Source organism: Motacilla alba, chromosome 1, assembly GCF_015832195.1.
Source record: "Motacilla alba alba isolate MOTALB_02 chromosome 1, Motacilla_alba_V1.0_pri, whole genome shotgun sequence".
Taxonomy (NCBI): Eukaryota; Metazoa; Chordata; class Aves; order Passeriformes; family Motacillidae; genus Motacilla; species Motacilla alba.
This window is the reverse complement of record NC_052016.1, coordinates 5,985,166-6,003,751: the sequence shown is the minus strand read 5'-3', so window position 1 is coordinate 6,003,751 and position 18,586 is coordinate 5,985,166. Positions and strand designations below refer to the sequence as shown.

The 18,586-nt window shown below is 38.4% G+C and overlaps 1 protein-coding gene across 12 annotated transcripts in view; it reads left to right on the top strand.

The window, feature by feature from the left end:
- Positions 1-18,586, top strand: part of KDM6A (lysine demethylase 6A) — a 148,727-nt gene that overhangs the window by 21,841 nt on the left and 108,300 nt on the right. For all 12 annotated transcript variants that reach the window (XR_005256741.1, XR_005256739.1, XM_038135371.1 and 9 more), the window contains exon 3: positions 11,987-12,095. Coding sequence is in view for 10 of the 12 variants with exons in the window: in XM_038135371.1 (XP_037991299.1) it covers positions 11,987-12,095 (109 nt within the window). In the remaining 2 variants the exon portion in view is untranslated. The remainder of the gene's footprint in view (positions 1-11,986; positions 12,096-18,586) is intronic.

The window sequence follows — 18,586 nt, the reverse complement described above, 5'->3', positions numbered from 1 at the left end:
ATCCCCACCCCTGGGAACGTGTGGAAATAAAATCAGCATGAGCTTCAAACTTGCTTTTGATGTTTCACAAAGGCTTGGAGTTTTTCAAGTTACCTCTCAGCAAAAGAAGTTTGAAATATATTTTCAGCATACTGGAGTTCATGGAGTGCTTCCCATGCATTGGACAACAGCTCAGGCCTTGACAGTCAGGAGTTTTTCCCCGTGGGCCACATGCACCTCAGGAGATGCCAGTTCTCCATCTGTGGCCTAAAGACAACATCAATATTCTCTTCCACATGTGCAAGTGTTATTTATGTTTCCAAGCTTAAGCATAAAGGTTACCCACCTCCTGTTGCTTTCACAGGACAGGCCACAGGTGGTCCAGAATGATGAGGTTTGCTTTTTTTTTGGATGTAAGAAAATCTGTTACTGCAGAAAGCAATGAAAAAAGAACCTTTTGTACTACAGTTGACACTTTAAAATAAAGGGCTTAAAAAGATTGACATTTGGGACTGACTTGCCTGCTACCCTTCTCCTTTTATGATTATTTGAAAATGTCTTAAATGTCTTTAATTTCAATTTGGTACATTTTCAACTGTTCTTAAACTTTCTCACCTTTGTATTTTTTCATCCTCCCCAGCCATTCCCTGCAGAGGGATAATGACTTGTTCTCTTAGTGACTGGCATGATTGAAGTGATTATTTCATGGAGATGCTTTGTGTTGGGTGGGTGATGATGGGAGGCTGTTGTGCAGCCTGCTGGAGTAGGGATGAAATGGTAACAGTGGAGAAGGTGCTGTCCTTCAGGGCTTGAGTCAGTTGTGATCTGCTTTCCTTCTCTGGCATTCCCCTGTGATAAGGGTTTCATCTCTCACTTGGTGTTCCCTCTCACTCCTTTATTTTTATTGCCCACTCCTCTGGTTGTGCCCAGCGTGCTCCTTAGAACTTAATGCAGTGTCAGTATTTGACTGTATCTTACAGACTCTGCTGTTCTTGATTCAGAGATTTTTGGGTTGTTCTGCTGTTCTCCTTGTTTCCTCTCTAGGGGAATTGCTTGTTCATGGTGACATGATGTTTCAGCAGAGATATTCCAGTGTATAGTGGAGTGTTTATGTTTATTAAGGAAGGTGAATGAAATGTGTGCGTACCTTTCCACATATATTTTCTAATAATGATGAATCCAACTCTTTGGGACCAGTACTTGAAAAACTCCAGTCTTTTGTGGAAATGAGCTTTTCCTGCATTGTGAAGAGTTCTTGTTTGCTGTGGTTGACACACTGGTGTATTCTGTCAGTTCAGACATCTATGCTCAGGCCATTGAGGGCTTTGAAGGTGAATTTATCCTGTAAACAAAGATAGATTACATTAGTGACAGTGAAATGGGAGACAAGGGTGTGTGCTGTTCGTCCAGAACCTTAAAAAGGAAGACAGTCAACATTTTAGTGTTAAGGAACTGTCCTTTTAATAGAAATTTCTTAGTGACTTTATGGTTTGGGTCACAGTTTTGTTGCATTTTTTTGGAGTATTGAGTTAGTTGCATTTTGGAAAATATATTGCCTGTAAAACTGCTGAGATTCATTCTAAGGTTTGACATTAATATGTAATTGAAATTGTTGCCTGCCACTGTAAATAATCTCAGAATTGATCGTTCATCTAAAGGCTCAAGTCATGACAGCTTTAGCTGAAGAGAGAACTTAGGAAAACACTTGTGGAGCCCTGTGGAATGTGGCATGTTCATCAAAAAAAACCTTCTCAACTGTTGTCTGATGTATGGAATTCAGTTATTTCTAGCATTATTTCATTTTAAATGTGAACATTACTGTATTGTTTTATAAGGGACTCTTCAGAGGTGTTTGGTGTATGAGCCACATTCACATCCTGATTTATGAATGGTGCCAACAGAACTTCCTGATGTTCAGTGCTGATCCTCACACCTCTTTTGGGATGTGCTATTTCAAATTTTTGGTTGTGGATTTCACACCTCAGTGGTTTTATAAAATGCTTTTTAACAATTTGATCATTGTTTTAAAAATTTTTGGGTTTTCTCCCTGGTTGTGAGAGACAAGCAGTGTTAGTGTTTAAAGACGCTGATTTGGTCACTCTGAAAGGTGTTGTGGGTGCAACACAACGTAAATGCTGGGTCAAATATTTGCTTTCCGTTCCACAGTGGAATCCACATTGTGCCATTTTTTGGTCTACAAATAGATACTTTTAAGAGACAAATGGCCATTAGCTGTTTTCTGTTTGAGACTGGTACATGTAATGAGCAGTGTAAGGTTTGTGAATTGAGTGTAAACTTCTAATTAAGAGAAGTGCACAAGGTTGACTTTTAGAAATGAGTATGTTCAGGATGTGTATTGCATTTTCCTCAAGTGTGTTGATTCATTTTAAAGGCAGTTTTTTAATGAAGTCATAAGATTATAGTGGTCAGGGTATGTGGTTGTGAAAGGTAGGCCCAACAGAAGGCGGCATTGCACTTTTTCCAGTTAGGCATTGTGTAAAAGATTCCTTGCAGATCTTTCTGTTGGAAGGAACATCATCATCATCATGATGGAACTGAGAACTCATAATTGAGTCTGTGTTGAAGAGATATGTTTGTAGTGTTCTGCCAAGACAGATGGTGGTGTGCCCAAACACCTCAGTCAGTACTCACCCCTAATGGATTGCATTTTTCTTTATCCAGCTGTTTGTTTTAAATCACAAAATCCTCCTTTTCTACACAAGGTTATGCTGTAGCTGTGGATGGGGAAAGGATGGCTGGAACAGAGTTCTCTATTTAGGTAGAAGCTTAATGTCTGTCATTCTGCCTCTGTCCTGCAGAGAATCGTCATGGTCACTTTTGGCTTAAAAGTGAGCTTGACTCTGGAATCTGATACCTATGGCACTTGTGATGAGTATGGACAACTCAAATTTAAATCCTTGTTTTAAATAAAGTGAACCCTTGTATCTTGATTGTTCTAGATTTAAGTCCTTAGATAGTATAGTTTTAATTATAGAGATAGTTTTAATGTGCTGGAGTTTCTTGTGACTTTTTTGTGCATCCCATTTCCCTCCTATAATAGAACTGGTTTATGACCTGCTGCACTAACCAGGAGCTTCATCCTTTGAAGCTGTCTAGTAGTGTCCCTGAAAATACATGCAGGATAGATAGAGAACTGGCATTAAGCTTCATACGTAAATGTTTTCCCACTTGGTATTTTTTAATGTCCATCTGTATATTGGATGTCAAATTTGATAGGGCTTGGGAAGCATTATTCAAGAAGGATATCTTACATCCAGCTCCAGGGAAATGCTAATGAAAACAGGCTGTGGTGACAACCTGCACAGCTGTTCACCCTGCAGCTGCAGGAGTCTTTAGGATGTTTTGCCTGTTACAATCCAATATCAGCTTTTACTTATCAGAAGACTCTGCTGGCCAGTTACCAAGCGATGTTTTGGGTGTATTGTCATTTTAGTTGTGTTTAATGCACATTATGATGAAAATGCTTACTGGTAGCTGAAGTAATTTGGACTTGGGCTTTGTAATGCATAAATGTAAAATCTGAAATCTCTATGAATATAGAGATTATATGCTATATATCTCTATATATAGAGAATATACTTCCTCTACGTGTTACTGTCACACAGCAGAAATAAGACAATTCTTCTTTCCTGGAATAAGGTTCACCAGCTCTGCCATTCAGAAATGGTACTGCTCATTAGCTGTGGACTGTATCCAGAGGATTGTATTCCTCTTATTTCCTCATTGGAATTTCTTTTTGTTCAGCTAGCCACACGAGGGGGGAAAAGGTGAGACATAAGGCTGGATGTTTGCTGGCATTAGCACACGAGGGTTACAGCTCTTGATGGGAGTTACTGTGGTGCTTTCAAGGTGTTTTCTGCGCATAAAGTTCTCATACAAAACATTTTCTATGCAGGCTGGTTTTCACGCACATTTGGTCATGTTCCAGTGTTGCTCATTTTTATATGTGAACATAATTGTGTAAGCATAATTAAGCAGCCACAGAGGAGAAAATATGAATGGCTGTGGATTGTGCCTATATAGGAGATTGCAGTGATGTGATGGAAGATCCTTGGGGTGGATCCTTCTGCTGCACTGGCTGTGGTAACTTTAAAAGTACCAGCATTGTGAGACTCCTTGAAATAGTGATATTTCAGTATTTAAAACCAGGTTCATTCTGTTTAGATTTTTTTTTATCCTTTGTGTCTTAATGTGCTTTTACCAATTCTTTATCTCCTGTGGTGCTGAAAATTCCACACTTCCCACCCTATTAGCATTAGTTTTTACACTTTCTTTATGAAACAGCTCCTGACCCATTTTCACTTCCATTCTTCTAAAATAAGTCATCTTTTCCTTGTATTTTCAGACTAAGCTACCAGCAATATTATTTCTCAGTACCAGGCCACCTCTAGTGCTCGAACCCTTTTGAGACTGAAGTTTAGACTGGGCAGGTTTAGCAGAGCAATTGGTGGTAGCTTTTAAATATTTTTTAATAGTTGCCCTTATAAATTGCCCTGTATTCAGACAATACAGAAAAATCTTTCTGTTAAGCTTGAAACCAGGTATTTTCACAAATACATATTTGTTGTGTCAGTCTTGGTAGATGTTGTCTTGTGAGTATGTATGTACATTGTTCTCTATTTAATACCTCTTCCTTTCAAGTTCTTTATTCTTTGTTTCATTGTCATTCTTATGCTTGATCCCTGATAGTCAGTGATACATTTCCAAAGACTAGTGTCCAGATCCGGAGATATTTACATAAATAAGTTATTCAGATCCTTTTTTCCTTAGGTAAAACAGGCAGCTATTAATGCAGATTCTGGCTTTATTTGTGGGTGGGTTTCTGTTATTAGTTGTATTTTTCTGTGTTGATTTTAATTATATTTCCAAAATAATTTACCCAATGAGAACAAAACTAGCTATTTGTTTGTTGTGTCATATCTTTTTTAAAACCTGTATGAGACTCTGTAGACTCCTAGATAAAACTGGTTTAACATACTAAAAAAAGATAAGTTTATCTATCACTGTTAGCTATCTAAATGTTCTGAAGTCTGACATGCCACACCTCATTTGTGATGTTCTGTGTTGGTATAGGTAAGAATTGATAGAATAAAATCAGATTTAGTGGTCTTAAATTTTAGTGTATGGTGAACTATTCATGAGCTTGAAATATTGCTAAATTAAGGTGCTGCAATTCTACTTGAAATAGACTTACTGTGGTAAAAATAGGCAAAAAGATGTTCCTATAGTCTGAGATAAAAACAATGTTCCAATTGCCTACAAAAAAAATCTACCGCCGCTTGGAAAAAAAAAGAAAATTATTTGTGTTTGTTTGTTTGGGTTTTTGGTAAAGATTACCTGTGAATATTTTGAATGATGAAATTCCATATGAAATTTGCCATAATCTCCTGAGTCACCTGATTATGAAATATTTTAAGGGACAGAATAGAGATGATTCTGTTTGCTAATAATTTAGAATTTCTAGAAATGATGTAGGTGTGTGTGTATGTACATACACAGTGATATTTTTAAATTTATTTGACCGTATTTAAAAGAAATAATGAGAGGATTGCATCCTCCAGGTGGACTCAGAATTAATGCAGAGTGATTCGCCACATAAACTCCAGTCAACAAATTTTTCATAAAATCCAGTTGGTTAGGGACACTGTCAGCTGCAAAGGACTAAGCTTTCTGTATTTTATGTATGTAAACTATTTTTAATATGTAAACTATTGAGTTTGCATCTGTCTGACAGAAAACACGTGTCAAGAATGCCTTGCAAGTGTTCTGTATTCAGGGGAGGCAAGTTGGGTTTTTCACTCTCTGCTAAAATGTCACTTTCTTCCATTTAATCATTGATTTGCATGTGTTCTGTTTTGTATTTTGTACTGCAGATCTGTGCTTTTTATGAAGCAATATCCCTCAGTTTTCAACAATAATTGAGTCCATGTTAATTTTCCCTTGTAAACTTAGCAACCTTGACCTTACTTATGCCGCTTACTATGTCATCTCTCATCTACCATAGACATCATATGAACAAAAAAATCTTTGTTACATCTTCAGTATAATCTGGAAGCACAAAAGTCTTAGACTACAGTAGTGGCTTTTAAAGAAAATTCATCAAAATTGTGACCATCAGGCTGTGCATGTAGCTCATGTGTGCAGCTGCTTTTCTTTATTGCCTGCACTGTTTATTCTTGTCTCCTGTTTGATGAAGCATTAGTCATAAGAAAATAAATTACCCAAAATTGATGGTAGATTTCTTAAGAAATGTTTGAGGAGTATCAGTTTCAGTTGTTCTATACTAATTGTTTTTGAAATGATGAAGACTTTGATCCTAAGTCTTACTAGCAGACTAGAATAAACTCACAACATTCCATTCCAATACGCCATAGAAATTTTGTAAGAACAAAGTTACTGAAGAGGCCAGTTCATGTCTTTGCTTCTTGAGGCCTGAATGTTTTGGGGTCTGAGCATATTTGTGTCCAGCAGCTGCACTTTCAGCACTCTTACTGAGGCTTTTGAAATAGCCTAGTCCATACATGAACTACAAGGAGAGTAAATGTGTGAAATTGAGAGAGAAATTTTATAACAGAATATGAGTGTTGCAAATACAGAGCATATAAAGAAGCTTTGAAAGCTGTAGTGGGAATTGCATTGAATAAGAAAGTAAAGGAAGTTAAGGATATTGTGCCAATACATAATATGAGAGCTTTCAGTGGAGGATCTGCTGCATTAATCTAGGTTATCTTCAGTCAAATAAGAATGGTGTGCTTTTCTCTGCAGAAGTAAATGAGATGTTCTTGTAAATCATCTACAGCTCAGAAGGTGATGTGTATCCAGCCAGTCATTGATGGGGGAAAAATAGTTTTAACTTCTGAAGAACTCAGGCTTGTTTTTTTTCCTTTGCTTAACTGAAGCATGCCCTGTTCACACCCCCATTGCTGCCGGGCAGGGGCTGGAACTTCACCAGGAGTTTCTCTGGGTGGTGACAAATTGTTGTCACTGTTGTAGCAAATTGCGTGTGCATTTTGGTGAATTGTGGCAAGGAGGAAGAGATGGGAAAAGAAGCCTTTCAGAGCCTCCTCAGTGGCACCGAGGGAGGGAGAGGGAGCCCAGCACACACGCACTTGTGCCTTCCTGCTCTGTAGGTGCCCCTCGGGCTGACCCGTGGTAGATGTGTGGTTGTCCATGTGGTTACTTTATTTTCCAGAAGGATAAAATATCAGCTAATTAACATTCTGTTTCTAACCATTCCTATAGAGTGTATTTTGTTTGTCAAGAGTCTGCTGATGTCTCCCTCTCCAATTTTCATGTGGAATCTCTGTTCTCATTATCTGCTCACAAAGCCCATCCAGTTGGGTCACTGGAGGCACAAGAAAAGGGAGCAGCAACTGCTCAGTTTTGTCACCCTCCCTCAGCTTATCTACAGATACATTAGTGTTTTATGTTGTCAAATTGAAGGTTTTAGGAACTTCTTGAAGCTTTGAATTTGTAATTTTACACTATATTGTCTGCATTGAAGTGCTGTGTTTTTCTTGAGCAGTTAATTTATTACCCAGTAAAATTCAAATAATTTTCTTCACTGTATGTTACTGCCTGGTTGTTGCCATGTTAACAATTCAGATTGCTGGCTTTTTGCTTCCCTGTAGTTGCCAGGGTTTTTTTTATGTTTTAAGTAAAAATTGCTGACTCGGTGTACTCCTCCATTTTCATATCATTAATATATTAAAGAATTAATATTTTGTCATGTTTGGCTGTTTAGTCCTGCTTAGTTTCATTTTGGTCAGTCATGCTTGCCATGATTCAGAAAGGATAACATGACATTATCTTCTTCAGAAACAATGTGAACAAGCTGTATTGATTTTTGTCCCTTTTTAAAGTACAGTTTTTTTAACAGTAGTTTGAATTTGTGCCCTATAATGCTAACAATTGCAAGCAACAATAATGGTAAAGTTTTTTTCTTCATATTAATTGAAATAGAAATAGCATGGTCCTTTTTATTTATAAAACAGAACTGCAATGTTTCAGTGACTCCTGTGTACAATATTTAAAATTCTGATTTCATCTTTTGGATTTATCAGATTTGTTTGGGTTGGGTATATTTATTTATTTATTTATTTTGTTGTGGTATATTCTAGTCTCTGGGGTTGTTTCTTCATGAAATGACATCATTTTAATGGTGACCAAAACTGGCATTTAGTTTATGGGGTTGGTTTTGTTTGGTTGGTTTTGTTTTTGTGAGTGTGGGGAAGGAATGGTTTTAAAATGGGGGGGGAAAATAATCCAGTTCCTTATCTGTTGGAATGATAAGTAGGGAACACATGGGGGTCTGTTAGTGCATTTTAAAGGTGATTCTAGGATTATTTCTTTTGTGAACAGGTTTTGCTAGCTTTTTGTGAGTTGGTAAATACACTAAACCTTTTTCTTCACTGTACTTTATTTAAAGGTGTCCTAAGAATTGAGAGTTGAATCTGTGCAATCAGGACGCCCCCAGTCATGAACTGTGATGTAATGAGAGGGAATCTGTGTGACAATAGTGTATTACTTTGGTTGAAGGTGGCAAACAACATGAATATTGTTACTTTTTTAGTATTATATAAGCCAGTTTCTTTTCCTGCAGCCATTCCTGCCTTAGTTTCCTGCTTCTGCTCTGGTTGCCACACTGCAAAGCAGCTGCGGGTGATTATTTTGCCAAGTTCCTAAATTCTTCAGGTTTCCCTTTTATCTTCTTGTAGCCTTGAACAAAGGGAAGGAAGTGTATGATGTTGTGTAGCAATCTTCCTTTTCATTTCAGGGTCTTTCTCTTTCGTGTTGATTTGTCAATACTGGCAATTCTCAAGGCTGACTCCATTGAATGCACTTAGAGATCCATACAGTGTGGAGAAATAACAATGCTTAAAAACCTCAGGGGTTTTTACCTTCCTTAGAATTCTTAGTGTCTCAGGATAATATAAATGTGTTGCACAAGTAGTGCCATAGGTGGCCTTTGCAGTTAAAGAACCACTAAAATGAGATCTTTTGATTTTTTCCTTCAAAGAAAACATATAAAGATAGGTGCAGTTGTGACCTCCCTTTACATCCATTCATTCAACAGAGACAAATTCTTACCTGTGCAGAAAAATACTTGTTACTTTCTAAAGATCTTTGTGGATGGGTCTGGTGGGGGAGAAAGTTTCTTGACCAAAGCCAAAGTTGGGTAAATCTTTGCCTGGTGACTCTGCCCTGACATGGAAGAGCAAGAGCCAGATGGTGACCAGCCTGCTGATCCAGGGGCTGATTTGGTGTTCCCACCAAGGAAGCAATGTTTGCTTTTAGTTTCTGTTTCATTTTGTTAGAAAGTGCTGGAAGAACTGAAAAAAATCATTTGAAACAGCCTTCCCAAGTTAAGTTTGGATAAATATGAGCGTGTTGCTGATTATGTTGCAAACCAGAGGTCAGTGGAGAGGGTTTGCTTTAATGGTGTAATTGAATTGCTCATACAGGAACAGATAATTTACAGTTAACTGTGGCTAAAAGGAGAAGTTCTGGTGTCTTAAGCCTTGCCTTGTGCTGGCATCAGTGAGATGGCTTAGCAGTATCTTCAGTTTGTGTTCTAACATAAAGGGGAAATCTGCCTTGTTGAGAATTGCTCTGAGCTGTGTGAAAGGCTTGGGCACAGGTTTTTACATCCCTACTACAGACAGTGCTTCAGATATGTGTGAGCCCTCTTTTAATGAGGATTTACTTAAAAAGGGGCTGTGGGAACATTGAGGGTCCCCAAACACTTAAACTTTAAAGTGCGTGTGATTTATAATTTCCCTGAACATCTGTACAGAAAAATCCTGTTACATTTATTCATAAAGTCAAGTTCTCTTTGAACACCTGTAGCCTAATTCAGGAAATAAACAACCCTAGTTTCCTCTCCAGTATTTATTGTAGGCTACCTGTTGTGGTGGCAGTTTCTATATGCTCTGAATTGTAAAAGACAAAAAAATACATCAAAATTTGACTGTTTTCTTCAGCAGCTGTAGCAGGTATTGCAGATCATCAGAAGAAGGGAAGCCTGTCTACAAATCAGTGTGTAACAGTAACATCAGGGGCACCATCAAAAATTGTGTTATGATTGCACAAATCAAGAGATGAGACCAAACAGTGGAGAGGGGAAGCACAGTGCCAAAACCAAAGTTCTTCACTGAGGTATTTCCAGATGGGTTCAGCTGGTTAACCTGATGTTAAGAGTCAGTACATGCACAAATAGTGATCTTAAGAAATGTACTTTAGATTGTGTGCTTTGCTTCTGATTTTAGGGATGATATTCTTTAGATGGAGAATTAACTGACTGCAAGAGGTGTTCATAGTGGTGGGAATGAAATTAAAGGAGTTGTAGCTTTGATCCTTGGTGAAAAGAATTGCAGTCCTTCCACTGCAATTTGCTGGGGCAAAGCTTGCAAATACACATCTAAATCTGGTATCTTCAGAACGTGGCCAAATAGCTACAGTTTGAAAGATGTACTTTGTGTTTATGTAAACATATTTAATGTTTTATTAAATCATTTTACTACCACATGTACGCCCGAAGTTCTGTAGCAGCATAGCCTTGTTTTGATTCATCCTTTGCCTCTGAAAACAGCCCTAAAATAAGGCTTTTCTGGACTTGGAAGTAGGTGGAAGTATGTGATACGCCTCAGTCTTGGGATACAAACTGTGACCTACTGAGAACAGATTAGATCAGTAATTGGGTAACATTTCCTCTCTTTTTTTTTTTTGGCATTTCTCATTTTGATGATTAGTAAAAGTGTACTCAAAGTAAATTATAAACATGGGCAAGGCTACTGATTTAAAAATTCAGCTTGATTCCCCCCGCCCCTTTTGAATATTAAGTTTTAATAAAATCTCTTAAGAAAGCTCCTCAGTTCACAGAATCGCAGAATATGCAGAGTTGGAAGGGCCCCTTGTTCTTTGTTTATTTTCATGTCATAAAATCAAGGAGTTCATGATTGCAACCAAATTTGAAACATGCACCATAAATAGGTGAAAGTCATAGATTAACCAGCTGGAATTAGAATTTGTTGAAGTCTGTCTGGCTTTTGAAAACTGTGCTGGTGCAAGGACCCTGTCTCCTGTATAAATTTGTTCAACTGCTTCAATTCAATAGCTACTAAGTTCAGAAAGTTGGGAGAGTGATTTTATTTATTTATTTACTCATTCCCAAAGTGTAAACAGGGTCAGGAGGTAAATAGGGTCATGAGGCAAGGATGTAATGGGTTAAAGATGATGGCAGTTGGGGTGAATGGAAGGTGTCAGTTCAGTTGTTAGAAATGTGTGTTCATAGTACAGAACATTCTATTCTTCTGTGTGTGTCACTTAAAAAACTTCTGGGGCAAGTTTTCTCAAACTGAAATGAATTTCTAATTGGATTTACATATCTGACTTTAGCTTTTCTGAGCCTACAGTAGGAGGAAGTAAATTATTTTACAACATACTGGATGTGAAAAGAGTCGGATCTTGGGAAACACATATGAAGATATATAAATTGCACAAGGAAACATGTAGAGGTAGTGTGTTCTTGGGTTCAGCAAAAAAATGAGTGAAATAACTGTTAAATGAAAAATGATTTCTTCAGGGAAAAAAGCAACACAATGAGAATAAGATCAGAGGGGTTTCTTTCTTGCAGATTGGAAAGAATGAAATCAATCCTTTTGTGTTTCATTGATTTTAAAGTTAAAAATTGTCATGTAAGTTAGAGGTTTGTTTTGTGTTGGGGAAATTGAATGTCCACAGCAAAATCAGAGAAAATTTCTGTTTTTCATTTGTTGTCAATTTGCATTAGAATCAGTGAGCTTCTAAATATTTTCTGTCTTTAATATTACATTTCTTCTTTGAAAAGTGATGCTGACTCCGTTAGTGAGAGTGTTTGTAGACTTCATCTTTCAAGCTAATAAAAAACTTTATTATTTCTCAGAAAATGTATTATTTGCTTTAGTAAAGTACAGAATTTTGAAAACCTTGTATTTCTTTTTCCCAGGCTGTTCGCTGCTATGAATCGCTAATTTTGAAAGCTGAAGGAAAGGTCGAGTCTGATTTCTTTTGTCAGTTAGGTCACTTCAACCTCTTATTGGAAGATTATCCAAAAGGTAAGAATTTTTAGTTCTTCTCGTAAATGTCTTCGGGGAATTGTTCTTCAGTGTAGCTGACACAACAGAATGAAAACCACTGGGCTAAGTCACTGTTTTCTTGGTTTGTACTATATTTCAGAGCCCATAAAATATTTTAGACTGGTGATATCTTCTCAAAAACAACTTTATTCTTACTTCTCACTCTTTTTTATTTTAATGGAAAACAAAAACCCAGCCAAAACACTCCTGGTTCAGGTATGAATATGAAATTGGCTGGCAGGCCCAGTATCTGATGGCTGCCTGCCTTTCAGTGTTTGTGGGGCGTGGGTGAGAACTGGGTAGAACCAGGTCAGAATATTTACTTTTCTCCCATGGGATGCCTTCTTTCATTGTCATTGCTTTTTAATTTTAACATGAATGTAGATCTGTTTGTGTAGGGAAACAAACAACACCCCCACCCTGAAAATGTGTCCACCCACCCCCCATGCCTTTTTCCAAGCACACAGAGATGCTGGTTTACAGTTTCCATGGGATGCAGAAACAGGGAGATGAGTTCTAACTGAGAGTGGCTCAGAAGCACTGCTTGGTGACTCAGGCTGGCTGTGGGCTGTTTGATAGCAGTGTGTCTTTGGGTCCACTGGCTCTCTGTCTGACTTCAAACAGGGTGAGTTTGGCTTCCTAGGACCTAGATCTCTAAAGTGAGAAACACGTGGATTTGATGCTGCTCAGGAGGAATTTGCAGGTATCTGTATTCAGCCTGTGAATTCAGAAGGGTTTGTTTGGGTGATGGAAGCATCTGTCTTGTACCTCATCCCATCCAATGAGTGGGATATAACCACTGGTGTTTCCAAATCCAGAGGCACGGGAAGACCTGCAGGGAACATGGCAGTATGCTGTCTCTGAAATTTAGTGGAGAATAGTCTGATCTTAAGTGCTTTCGTTTAGTTTTAAGAAAATTCTGCCACCCCCTCTGTAAAAAAATTTACACCACTCTTTCTCCTTAGCCTAATAAAGTTAGGTGTGAGCGCAGTGTGACCTTCTGGACATATTTTTCTTCACAAAACCAGCCCAGGATTATGGACTGACCTGTGTTAACTCTGCTTTTGAGTTGATAACAGTTAAGAGTGACAGGACCAGGTGTTGCTGTGGATCAGAGGCAGGGTTTACTGATGGGGCATCTGCTTTGTACTCTGTGTATGGTTTTAAAAACAAGCATAAAAAATCCAGTTGATGGTTGGAAATATCAGTTCTGGAGAACTGTAAAAGAGCATTAGCACAACAACGTGAGAAGAAACATTAAGCCATTAAAAATCTGAATTAAAGTACTTAATACTTTCTTAGATGCCTATTTAAAGTCACATCTCAATTGTAAAAAAAAGCCTCAAGTAGACTAAAAACCTTGTTAGTTATGGAGTATTAAAAATGTATCTGTATTTTCAAAGAAGTGTAGTAGTAGTTGAAAATACTGGAGGACTTTTAATTGATGTAAAAAAGGAAGTTAAAGGGTTTTTTTTTTATTAAGTGAGGGACATATGTTCCTGTTCACTACAGTTTTTGAACTCTAGTACAAAAGGCTGTAAAGCTATTACCCTCAATGCAGAAAGTCATAGGTGTTTTATAACTAATTTACTACTGCTCTTTGAAAGAAGTAGAATGTTTGTGTTCCATTATAAAGTAAAAATAAATTTCATTATGTGATACAAATTTTGTTACTTTAATTATCATGCATTCTAATTGCATTATAGTTAAATTTTATATGGTTTAGAACAAAAAAGAGAGTTCAGAATGTTTTGATGTCACTAATGTGTATTTTACTCAGATTTTAATTCCTGAAGTTCCAGAAGTGTAAAATGCTGAAGGAGCATGATCTTCAGAGCTATGAATCTGTGTAGTCAGAATTTAGTCAAAGTTATGGACAAGTCAGTGTGTGTAATAAATTGGATATAATTAATAGAATATCACAACATAGCAGCATGTGTAATGCTCCACAGTTTTTTTTGCTTGAAAGCTTGTTACCTAATTAAATATCTTCAAGAAGTGCATGCACATTTGTATATAATGTATGAAGTGTTTTTTATAAAGGCAGAAGTGATAGTGTTCTTTGTTTAAAAAATACTTGCCATGCAGTTTGTGCAGAACGGAACAAATTGTGAGGTGACTGTAGAACTGGGATCAGTGGCCAAGATGAAGCAATGCTGGGATCACAGATCTGGGTTTTGTGTTGGTAGTTTCTTCTCTTTAGATCTGTCTCATTTTTTCACAAACACTGGCAGTGCAGGATCATGCAGATGGGTGCATTTCGTTGTACGTTTTTAGTATTTGGATTTAGCTAATACCTTTTTCTGAATATTCTGAGACTGCAGGTCATTTCTTTGTAAGAATTAGGACTTAAACACCATAAGAGGGATCTCGAGAAAAAGTCATGGCAGATTGCATCGTTGAAACTCCCATTATTGGTGCTGTTACTGCCCTTGCTGCATGTGCTCAGAGGGTATTAGTGAGAGGCAGGCTACCTTTGAATGTGCAGTTGATGTTTGATACTGAAGTCTATTTAACTTCATTTTTTTTAGTGAAAGCTCTTAAATATTGTAAGTTCCCTCGAAGTCCAGTATGTTTTCTGTCAGTCCTAGCCACTGAATTCCAAAATCAGTATGCTTTTATTTCTCTTCCTTAAAAAGAAGTACTTGTCTCCAAGAAAAGTTTTGAGTTCATATCAGAAATTACTGGATGGGGTTCTTTCTTTTCAGTATTATACCTGAGCTTAGACTGGATGGCAGTGCCACTGCTAACCTTTAAAAGATCTGAAGCTGCTCTGCAGGTTGCAGTTTTCCAAAATACAGTAAGTTTGAATTGCTGTTAATAGGTAAAGGGTTTTTTCTGCAGCCATGGAGTGGAGCTGCTGTGATATCAGCACTCTGCTGCTCTAAGGAGTAGGTCCTACACAAGGGATCAGCCTTTTTGCAGATTTTGAATCCAGTGAGACACTGCCTTGTATTCAGACACTTATCACCAAGATTGCAGATGAATTGGTTTCAGCTTTGCCTGCATGTTCTGAGTGGTTTCTCTGCTCACCTTTCCTTGTATTGATCGTGACTGATCAGAATTTGGCTTTGGGATTTCCTAAAATGGGAACGTTGACTCCATCTGGTGAAAACTATTTCATTTCCTCAGTAGAATTTTCTTAACTCTAATCTGATTGTTCCTCCCCTCTCTTTTGACAAGGCAGCTATTCCCAGCTGTTGGATTGTTTTGGAGGTTCCCAAACCTTTTGTTGCCTGGGCATGCCCTTGGTGGCACCCTCGTGTCTGCGGGTTGCTTTCTTTGTGCTGGCGCAGCTGAGCCTGCAGCTGTGTGGGGAACTGATCCAACTGAAAAATAACCCCGCACAAAAATGCTGTGCAGTTGCCCCAGAATGCGAAACCTCAGCCTTGGGGTTTTGCTGGAGGAGGTGGATGGGTTGTCATGGAGGCCTTTGGGTGCTGGGAGCATTCTGAATTCAGTTAGGACTCCCGGTGTGAACCTCTGAACTGTTTGCTACTGGATTCCGTGGGACAGATGGTTTTTTTACCAAATTATTGTGCTCTGGTCTTGAAAGAAACGCATGTTCCACTGATAGTTGGAGTTTCTTTCTCATTCCGTGGCTGATTTCCGTAAGCAGTAAGGAGTGAAGGTAGTGATGTTTTAAGGTTTGGGTTCTAGCTGACTTGAGTTCTAATTGACTGCTGTTTAATGAGCTCGTGGATTGACATCATCTGTGTTTTCCTTAGGGATTTTTTTTGCAGAGGGGTCACATGCATTGACCGTGTTCAGTCTGTGACTTGGAGGACAGCTCACAGTGGCACAAATGGAGATGGGCTTTAATCATTTGCTTCCTTGAATTGCTGTTCTCTAAGCAAAATTCCTGGAAGTAGAAAATGCACTTAATGAATGAATGGTTTGAGACAAACATGAATTTATTTGTGCCACAGTTACTAAAACACAATAAATACTGTACTGAAATAATTCTTATTGTTTTACTCAAATGGCAATCTCATTTTTAAATGTTCTATGTCAGAACAGTTTTAGTAGTATTTATTTTGATCGTAGATGGTGACTGCTTTGTCAAAAATACTAATATAAAAACATTTTGAGTTGTTTATAAGATAGCGTTCGATAGTTCAGGGGCTTTTTTTAGTAATCATTAATCTAAAATTTAAAACTGTACTAAAAAAAACCACCCAGAATGTTAATTGAGCATCTCTTTTATTGTGATGTAACCTAAACCCAAAATTTAAACACTTTCTGATTGTTCTTTCGTAAAGTTGTTTGGTTGTGAGAAACTCCCATATTAACAATGTGTGTGTGTGTTCCTTTGTACTTAAATTTCCAGCTCTGTAGGGAATTTCTCTGTGGTGGTTAAGGTCTTTCAGGAATTTGAAAGGAAGTATTGTTATTGGGAAGCATTTTCATGTGCTGTGCTCTGAGGTGCAGGGTAGTAGCAGTAATTTTATAAAATATAAGGGAAAACTTCACAGCATGGACAGGATTGTGCTGATTCCTGCTGGGCTGTCTTGTCTTACTGATGAGTCCTGAAGAACTAGAATGAATTAAATAGCTTGAATGAATTAAGGAAGAGATGACTGTTTCAAATAAGTGTGATATTTAGGTTTAAGGGGTTTTATTTTGTTGTTTGTAGCTGGAACTAACTGCTAGAATTTGAATTGCTTCTATTTAGAGCTGTTTAACAGAATCCTGAACATGAGATACATTTTGGGTGGTTTAATTTCAGATGGTTTAAACCATTACGTGAAATTTCTGCAGAAAAAAAAAAGAAACTTAGAACATTAAAATGTTCTTTGTAAATTGTATGTATGTGGAGCAGAGGTTAGCAGTCAACAGTTTTTTTTTTTATATACCAGGACCATGTTTTTGACTGGTTGTCTGAAAATTTTCACTTAGGAAAGTGTTCTAAATAAACACTCAATTGTTAAAAGACCTTTTTGTGTAATACACTCTTGGAAGGATTTTTGAGCTTGATGAGAATCCATGGGGTTTCTTCACTGGTTCTTAAAGTATTTTAAGACTTTCACAGAGTTCAAGATCTAAAGGATTTCTGTAACTGTAAACTTGTCAAACACTTGTATATCTTTCACATTTAATGCTTGCTGGGACAGTGGGCTTCACACCACTTTGCTGCTGCATTGCATTTCCAGATGAGGATGTGGAGCTGTTAATAAAATTTCTTAGAGGACTATCTGATGATTTTTCTGTCTTAAATCTATGCTTGCATTGCTTTTGTGTGTCAGCCTTCATTCTGTGTTAAAAGGAAGACACGCTTTAGGCTTCTTTGATTTTCTCTTTGGTACTTTCAGTACAAATCTCTGGAGGAAACGGAGAGCAGCATCTGCCTGAGGCCTTAAAACAGAAGACCTGAGTGGCATTTTGCTGCTCTCACTTCCACATTTTTTTGCGTTATTCCAGAATTGTAGAATCATGGAAGTTGGAAAAGACCTTTAAGATAACCTAGTCCAGCCATTAACTCAGCACTGCCGAGGCCACCAGTGAACCGTGTCCCCCTGCAACACACACATCCACATTGTCTTTTAAATAGCTCCAGGCATGGTGACTCCAGCACTTCCCTGGACAGCATGTGCCAATGTCTGACAATCCTCTCACAAAGAAAATTTTCTGAATAGCCAGTTTGAGTCTCTCCTTTGTTTGTGCTGTCAAGACTTGTTGCTTGGAAGCAGAGCCAGTTGACACTTCACCTCACTACAGCTGCCTTCCAGGTACTTCGCAGAAGGCAACAAGTTCACCAAGCACCTTTTCTTCCAGGCTAAACACCCCCAGCTCCCTCAGCTGCTCCTCATCAGGTCTGTGCTGCTTTTCCAGCTCCGTGGTCCATCTCTGAACATGCTTCAGCCCCTCAATGTCCTGCTTGTCCTGAGGGGCCCCAAACTGAATGCAGGATTTAAGGTGTGGCCTCACCAGTGCCCAGTACAGGGGGACAGTCACTGCCCTGGTCCTGCTGGCCACACTGTTGGTGACACAGGCCAGGTGCCATTGGCCTCCTTGGCCCTCTGGCTCATGTTCATCCAGCTGGTGACCACCACTCCAGGGCCTTTTCCACCAGTCACTTTCCAGCCCCTCTTCCCCCAGCCTGGAGGGGTTGTGTGACCCAAGTGCAGGACCTGGCAATTGGCCTGGTTGAACCTCAGCCCTGGATCCCCTTGTCCAGGTTGTTGATGAAGATACCAAGCAGGAGAGACCCCACACTGAGCCCTGGGGAGCACGCCTGGTGACCAGCTGGATGTAATTCCATTTCCCACCACTCTCTGAATCTGGCCTTTCAGCCAGTGTTTACCCAGAAAAGTAAATTCTGTTGGCTCAACCTTGGAATTTTCTCACCTTTTGATGTCTTAAATTTTATGGCAGAGCAGTTTTAACCCATCTTTGCTGGGTTAAAACACCATGGGGGTAAAACCTGCACTATATATAAGTTGTTTCTGCAGCCTGCATATATCTCTTAG